General features: G+C 36.3%; 1 protein-coding gene across 1 annotated transcript; it reads left to right on the forward strand.

Annotated features, from left to right (window-relative positions):
• The first annotated feature begins 765 nt into the window (after positions 1-765).
• LOC141586280 (nitrate reductase [NADH]-like) lies at positions 766-7,149 on the forward strand. Its single transcript, XM_074407454.1, has 5 exons — positions 766-2,049; positions 2,272-2,412; positions 4,169-4,401; positions 5,413-6,402; positions 6,494-7,149. The coding sequence occupies exons 1-5, from the start codon at positions 993-995 to the stop codon at positions 6,833-6,835; spliced, it is 2,763 nt and encodes a 920-aa protein (XP_074263555.1). The 5' UTR covers positions 766-992; the 3' UTR covers positions 6,836-7,149.
• The last annotated feature ends 1,628 nt before the right edge of the window (positions 7,150-8,777 follow it).

Genomic DNA, 8,777 nt, shown 5'->3' on the forward strand with positions numbered 1-8,777 from the left:
TCCTCTAATATTAACATTACAATTTCTACAAAAATGTAAACTGAAATCGTATTTAAATGAAAACGAAAATAAACTACCAAACTTACGTTAATTTTATTTCCAAAACGTTAAGAAAAATAACATTTCGATTTTACCCCTCGATATATTGCCTAATACGAGTAGAGCTAGCCATCAGCACGGGTTGACCCGGCCCGGCCCGACCCGTCCTTGGCCCGCCGTTTTATATTAGTAAAAGTAAAAAAAAAATATACATAGGCCCACCACCCGGCCCGCCCTCCACTCATCATGGGCCTGGCCCGGGTCAAATATTTTCCCTACCCGGCCCTCCTCCTGACCGGTTCAAGGCCTGATCAGAAGAGCTCAGCCCACTCCTTAGCCCACCCGGTCCGGTCTGAAGACAGCTCTAAATACGAGTACTATCGAGTGCAATTTGTGACCACAAATCTACTAAATCGAACTTGAACCAGTCAATTAGTGCACAAATTCTCATTTGTGACCATCAATATCCGTCACTCTTGAGTGACGGATACCATTTTACCTCACAAAGTACCCACTTTTTCTCTCTCTGCAACACTATTCATGTGGTCCCCTTTCTCCACTAACCCATTTTGTTACCATTTTAACTCACAAAATATCCGCCACAAATGATAACCCGTCACAAGGGAGACCAATTGCAATTAGTGATAACATGATACAACGCCCATAATATTTGTTTTGTAGCCGGTATTTTATATTTTGATGTCAGCAAAAGCGTTACAAATACACTGAAAATCATGGTAGGCACAATTTCACGCCTATATAAGCACACCAACCAACCCCTTCCCATTATTTTCCAATCAACCCAAAAACACTGGAAGAAAATTTCTCAAAACCAAAAAAATTATTATAGAAGAAAAGTGAAAGAAGCTTAGCCTTCTTTCCCTCTTTTTCATCCTTTTCAAATATTATTACTGTATTTTTTTTTTACTACCCCAATTTGTCGACTTTGAACAATGGCTACTTCGGTAGACCGTCAGTATCACCCAGTGGCGCCACCCCGTGTGAATGGTGTAAACGGGGTTGTTAAGTCCCCATTTACCACTCACCGTTCCGACTCACCGGTTCGGAACTGTAATTTTAATCTCCCTGGTAACGAGCCTTTCCCAAATCCTTTTATTAAAAATACTGAAAAAATTTACTCCAATGGTAAAAAGTTAGAATTTAGCGATAGTGATGATGATGACGAAAATGAGATCAACGGTTGGAATGAGTTGATTAAGAAAGGGAACAGTGAATTGGAACCGTCCATTTTGGACAGCCGTGATGAAGGTACGGCGGATCATTGGATTGAACGTAATTCGTCGTTGATCCGTCTTACTGGAAAACATCCGTTCAATTCGGAGCCTCCATTAACCCGTTTGATGCACCACGGGTTTTTGACTCCAGTCCCGTTACACTATGTTAGAAACCACGGTCCAGTTCCCCACGCTAAGTGGGAAGACTGGACCGTGGAAGTGACCGGGTTGGTTAAGAAACCAACCCGTTTCACTATGAACCAGTTAGTTAATGAGTTCCAGTTCCGCGAGCTCCCAGTCACACTGGTGTGTGCTGGGAACCGCAGAAAGGAACAAAATATGGTTAAGCAAAGTATTGGTTTCAATTGGGGTGCAGCCGCCGTATCTACATCGGTATGGCGGGGTGTTCCCTTAAGAGACGTGTTGAAAAGATGTGGAATAATGAGTTCTAAGAAAGGCGCCCTCAATATATGTTTTGAGGGCGCTGAGGACCTGCCTGGTGGTGGCGGGTCCAAATATGGGACAAGTGTAAGAAAAGAACTCGCTTTGGATCCTGCACGTGACATTATGCTCGCGTACATGCAAAATGGCGAACTTTTAGCTCCGGATCACGGATTTCCGGTCAGAATGATTATTCCGGGATTTATCGGTGGACGTATGGTTAAATGGTTGAAAAGGATTGTCGTAACAACAGTCGAGTCCGATAATTACTACCATTACAAGGATAATAGAGTTCTTCCTTCTCATGTCGATGCTGAACTTGCAAACTCTGAAGGTAACTATTAACTGTATAATCGTAAAAGTATTTTTTTACTCTCAAGAGGTATAAAATGTTTTTTTATTTATTTATATATACAATTTATACATGACATGTAATTTGTCTTCATTTTATGGTGACGACTATGCTTAGATAGTTAGATATGCATGAAGAGTTTTGTCGTTGCATGATGGTTTCTTGAGAGCTAAGAATCTAACGGTATTACATGCAAAATTGCAGCATGGTGGTACAAACCGGAGCATATAATAAATGATCTGAATATTAACTCGGTGATAACCACACCATGCCACGAAGAGATCTTGCCCATTAACGCGTGGACAACTCAACGCCCTTACACCTTAAGGGGTTATGCTTACTCTGGTTTGTCTTCTTTTCCCTTTCAACTTGTCTATGTAAGTAATTCTTTTTGTGATTCTTAGTACAATAGGTCTTGGTATAGACGGGTGGGGCGAACAGACGGGTAAAGACCTCTAATAAAATGGGTAGGGGGATAAGGTGGGGCACCCCCCATGTGCTTCCCACTTTATGGCAAATGGGTATTTTGTGAGGAAAAATGGTATCCGTCTATACGTATAGACGGATAGTGTCTGTCTATAATGAGAATTTGTGTTCTGAGTATCACCTTCTTAGATACAAATTCGGTAACGATGTTATAAAACATCAATTTAATCTCCATTTATCTCATTAGCGCATTATTTTTCACTTTTCTGCCACTCTAAAATAGTAAGTGAGAATAAATATTTGTAAAGTCAATGGTGAAGCCAGAAATTAAATTGTTAGGTAAAAGTGTGTATATTGTCTGATCATTATTTTTAGAATCTAACTAGACAGAAATAGAATTTATTCAAAGTTAAAGGGGGCGGAGATCCTTATTAACCTACTTGTTACAGAATACGTCTTATGTTTTTCAGTCGTATTATAACTAGTATCTTTACAGTGTGTCATTATTCCCAAAATGACATAATATATTAGCTGGTTTAACTATAAAATCGTAAAATTATTTCTTTTTATCCGATCCTTGTTTACATCTATCTCGAATTCCCCGATTATAATCATAGGAAGTGAAAAGTAATAAAAAAAAAAAAAAATTTAACATTTTATAGAGGTTAATTAGTAACCATTAACATGCAATTAATTGGCCACACCGACCTAATTAGTGCAACACTTGCTCCCATAAAAAAGACAGCAAGCCAGTCCAAAATTGAATTACAAGTACCATGGAAGAAAATCAATTACTAGAACATGATTGCGTCACACACATCATATAATATACAAATAAAATACATTAAATTATACAATAGTCCACAAAATGAGATCAAATGCATAGGATAATTTTATATGTGTCTCTTCATCCAATAGTAACGTAAAAGGTGCATTTTCTGTGTACTTTTTTGTATTATTTTATGTCAAAGACATGTTAGCTAAGCTGTTAGACTGTTGCCAACAAGCTGCCAAAGTGTTATTAACCATGTTTTAATTGCTACACTCGGACCACTTGTATGTGCTTGTGGCATGTATGCCTTTCTCGGATAGCAAAGGTCATATAACTTGCTTATGCTCAAGGGTCATGTATGTTCTCTTATTATTTGGGTGGGTCGGGGTAGGTCTATTTTATTACGAGTTTATAAAGAAATGAAATTAGGCTTATTCTGTAAGATACGACTATTTTATAATTTAATTGTGGGTTATAGGGACGTGAGTGAGAAAGGTCACTACTTTCAGACCACCCAGAAAGAGTACGATAAGAATGTGTAAAATCCTAAATGAAAGTTGTTAAATTAGAATATATATAATGTGTGCATGGTTAATTTATAGAATTTTCACACGTTATCGGGAGTTTATTAAATACGAGTAAATTGCTAAGATTTGGGTTTAGAAATCAGAATGTAAAAGAAATCGTGTTAAGTCGCATACATTAGTATGCACCATTATCTAATTCTACAAAAGATCGATTTATCATCCTATTTAGGCCTACATATGATTATATAAGTCGTGGTATTGAAATTGAGTATCACATAATTACGCGTTTATAAATTAATTATTTACTTTCGTCATTGTGAGAGTGTATCATGGATTCAAGTTCCTAATTAAGATCTTAATGATAATTAATTAATAGGAGGAGGAAAGAAAGTGACAAGAGTAGAAGTGACAATGGATGGTGGAGAAACATGGCAAGTAGCCGAGTTGGACATCCAAGAGAAGCCAAGTAAATATGGCAAATACTGGTGTTGGTGTTTCTGGTCCTTAGAAGTTGAAGTACTTGATTTGCTTGGTGCTAAAGAGATTGCGGTTCGTGCTTGGGACGAGACTCTCAATACTCAACCCGAAAAACTCATTTGGAATCTCATGGTATTTACACTTTCTCTCATTTCTGAATTAAATCTTAAGTTATACGGAGTATTTCATGTTACGGTAATAAAATAAACACGTATATATTTACACTTTAGTTTGAGACCGATCTTAAAAAATCTTATTTCCACCTGTTTTTACCATTTTGTCGAGTCATTTTACTTTATTTCATCGCAGTACAAATTGGACGAATATGGAATCTGTGTCTGACTGTCTCATTGATTCCATTAACGAGTGATTAGAAATAATTTGTGGACTTTAGCAACAATTGATTCCAACATCTAAGCAATTTCGGCGATAATGGAAAAATGTCACTTTAGAGCCGCCTAAATATGAACCATTCAATTGGTTACTTATGATTAAAACCTTACGTGCCCACCATCTTTGATTTGTTGTATTCAACCTTTTGTATACTAGTGGGCAAGGGTCTTTTCGTAAATTATGGCGTAAATTAAGTTTCACTTGATTAATTTTAATTAAAAGACAAAAATATTACGTCAAAAATTGATTTTAATGATCTTGGAGGAAACCTTTGTACTGAATTAATCAAACTTTCTATTTTCACAAATTCTTATTTAAGACGCAGATATTCATTTTATAGTTTAAACGGATTTAAGTATTACTCAGTTATAATCTGGGGAGTAACAAAACTTGTCATATCTATTTAATTAAAAGGGTAATAGTAGTTGACCTGTTTTAATGTAAAACGGATATTTCCGTGTTAAGGGAGACTAACTGTTTGATATTATGTGCTGGTGTATTTTAGTGAAAGTGATGGTTAGATTAGACTATGTTTAGTGTATAAGACAAATGTTATTATGTCACTAATTATTATGTTAAACATAGATAGCCGTCGAATCTTGATTTGCAGGCGTAATGGAATCAATTTAAACTAATGTCTTATGCATATTTAATATTTTGATTGATGGTTACCAATTATATTAGTTTATTTAATTTTGTTTGATTGGAGTAATCACATTTTTCTAATTGTGTACTTTGATGTTTACGTAGGGTATGATGAACAATTGTTGGTTCCGTGTGAAGACTAACATGTGCAAGCCACATAGGGGTGAAATCGGAATTGTGTTCGAGCACCCGACCCAACCGGGTAACAAATCGGGTGGATGGATGGCGCGTGAGCGTCACCTTGAGCTCTCGGATGCAGTTACTCACTCTTTGAAGCGTACGGCTTCCACCCCGTTCATGAATACCAACTCTAAAATGTACTCGATGTCTGAGGTGAAAAAGCATAGCACAGCCGATTCAGCGTGGATTGTGGTTCATGGACACGTGTATGATGCGACCCGCTTCCTCAAGGACCACCCGGGTGGGTCCGATAGTATTTTGATCAATGCTGGGACTGATTGTACCGAGGAATTTGATGCAATTCACTCGGCCAAGGCTAAGAAAATGCTCGAGGACTATAGAATTGGTGAACTAATTACCACGGGTTATCAATCGGATTCAACAACCTCATCACCCGGTAATTCCGTCCATGGTGGGTCCCTTATGTCTAGCCTTGCACCAATCACTGAAATTGCCCCATTTCGAAATGTAGCACTCAAACCGCGAGAAAAGATCCCTTGCAAGCTCATCGAGAAGGTCTCACTATCTCACGATGTGAGAAGATTTCGATTTGGGTTACCGTCAAAGGACCAAGTGCTCGGCCTCCCATGCGGGAAGCACATATTCGTCTGCGCGACCGTCGATGATAAGCTTTGTATGAGAGCCTACACTCCCACAAGCACAATTGATGAAGTTGGCTACTTTGATCTTGTAATCAAGGTTTACATGAAGGGACAACATCCAAAATTTCCCAATGGTGGGCTCTTATCCCAACATTTGGATAGTTTATCATTGGGCTCAATTTTGGAAGTGAAAGGTCCATTGGGCCACATTGAGTACTTAGGAAAGGGAAATTTCATGGTCCATGGGAAGCCCAAGTTTGCTAAGAAGTTGGCTATGATTTCGGGTGGTACCGGGATAACTCCAATTTATCAGGTCAGTAATTCTATTATAAAATCGTTTATATACAATTAAATTTAGCTTTTACTTTTAGCAGAAGGTCTTATAAAATAATTTGTGCTATCAGATCATGCAAGCGATACTGAAAGACCCAGAGGATGAGACCGAGATGCACGTGGTGTACGCGAATCGGACGGAGGACGATATTCTATTAAGAGATGAACTTGATAAATGGGCCGTTGATTACAAGGACAAAGTAAAAGTATGGTATGTCGTGGAAAAAGCAAATGAAGAGTGGAAATATGATACTGGTTTTATTAGTGAGAAGATTCTTAGAGATCACGTGCCGGAATCTGGAAATGATGTGTTGGCACTCACGTGCGGGCCTCCTCCTATGATCCAATTTGCAGTCCAGCCCAATTTGGAGAAAATGGGTTATGATATTAAAGAACAATTATTAGTATTTTAAGTTATGTTTAAATTTTATTCTAAGCTTATCTATTTATAAGCTTGGTTTATATATCCTTCATTAATATGGAGTATAAGTTATTGTAATTGAATGTTGAGAGTTTGTTTTCCATCCATCTTATTAGATTAATTTTATGTACATATATGTCATATGTGGATGGATAAACGGGTCATCTATACTATGTAATTTTTGTGTTTTCGGAGGAAAGGAAATTTCCAATGACAGTTGGAAATTTTCTTTGTTTTTCCGTGTTTTTAGAGGTATATGTAAAAGGGAGGTACCTTTTCCTCCAAATAACATTGATGTTTTTCTTACCTTTGCATATGTTAGGCTGTCACTTATTGTATAAAATGTTTTTGAATAATTATTAGGAAAAATGGCCAATTTTTTTGGAGTCCATCTTTATGTCCTTGTTATTAATTTTTGTTGGACAATTGGAAATCATGCATTTTACATTATGGTTGTATTATTACTCTCTAAACCGTACTTAAAAACTACAACATAAAACACTAAAACATACTTTTGTCACAAAGATGAAATGCCATGATGAAAGCTAAAGAGATACCATTTGTAGGTATTTTCATTGAATGACAAGTGAACTAAAATACTTATGATTGTACAAACTCCTCATTATAAACATTCCAAAAGTAGAAAGATAGACAAATGATTGAGACATACAAAAATAAAATAGGTAAATAAATGACCCAATGCAACAAAATTTTAACTTCACCACAACACCATTTATTTGAACCAAATGGGTTTGGTGTAGTGGTTGCTCACTTCATCCCTTAACCATGAGGTCAGGGGTTCGATCCCTGCCCATGGTAATGGAGCAAACTCTTTGGCCAGCCGTTTACCTCTTCGTGAGAGCACCCGCAGCGAGGGAATTATACACTGTTGTCGACGGTGGACACCCCAGTTTATACCCAAAAAAAAAAACACCATTTATTTGACTTATTATTTTACCAACCGCTTAAGATGACCTCCTTTATGTACTGTGATTCATTTAATTATAATTAAAATAATTATATTATATTGTAGTTTTAAACAGTTTTAACTCTTACGTACAATTAACCCCTTAAGTCAGATGAAACAATTGATATCTTTTGTTGAATCAAATTAACACGGTAATAGATTATTATCATGATGAAATCACAATTAACTTGTCAAGGAAAACGATAACAGTCTCTATTTTCGCAAATTAGCTTCATTTGACATTTTTCTTTTATTAAAAGAAAAAAAACTTAAATGCGGTTTATTAAATGAAATAAACCAATGATATTGGAGTACTCCTTTTATATTAGCATTGACAATGTCTAGTTGTAAAAAGTCATTGCCGTACAAATGTACAATTGGATGATGATGGGAGGAATTTGAGGTTTTCAATAATTATAGTACTATTATTTCAATATGTATGACATAAATAAAATTGACATATACGGTGTACTTTTATTCATGTTTATTGCTTCATTAGTTCATTGGCTTTACATCGCTAACAATATTGGTGGATTCGACTCATAAGTTTTTATAGCACAATGCAACTCGCAATATTCAATGTGTTTTTAAACGGGTACTTCGTAATTGATATTAGGAAGTAATACACAGACGATATAGATTTGGGCACAACATTTGTCTTAAGTAGTCCTAATAAAAGTAATTTAAATTGGAAATTACCGATTCTAGTATTTTTATCACAATTACCTATTTTTGACATGGTATTATTGACACGGTAATGGATTGGAAATAGGAGTAAATTAGAGCTTAACGTTTGGAAAATTACCGACAATTGACAAAGTATCAATTAGGTGATGTGCAAGTGTGCAAGCTCGGTTAACGTGGATCACTCACATGTGTCATCTTTACATCGTTAATTGGAGCTCAGATTATATTACATTTATGCAACCATTAACTAACCCTTATATCATTTAGACATATATATGGG

The sequence above is a fragment of the Silene latifolia genome, chromosome 6 (assembly GCF_048544455.1).
Source record: "Silene latifolia isolate original U9 population chromosome 6, ASM4854445v1, whole genome shotgun sequence".
NCBI classification, from domain to species: domain Eukaryota; kingdom Viridiplantae; phylum Streptophyta; class Magnoliopsida; order Caryophyllales; family Caryophyllaceae; genus Silene; species Silene latifolia.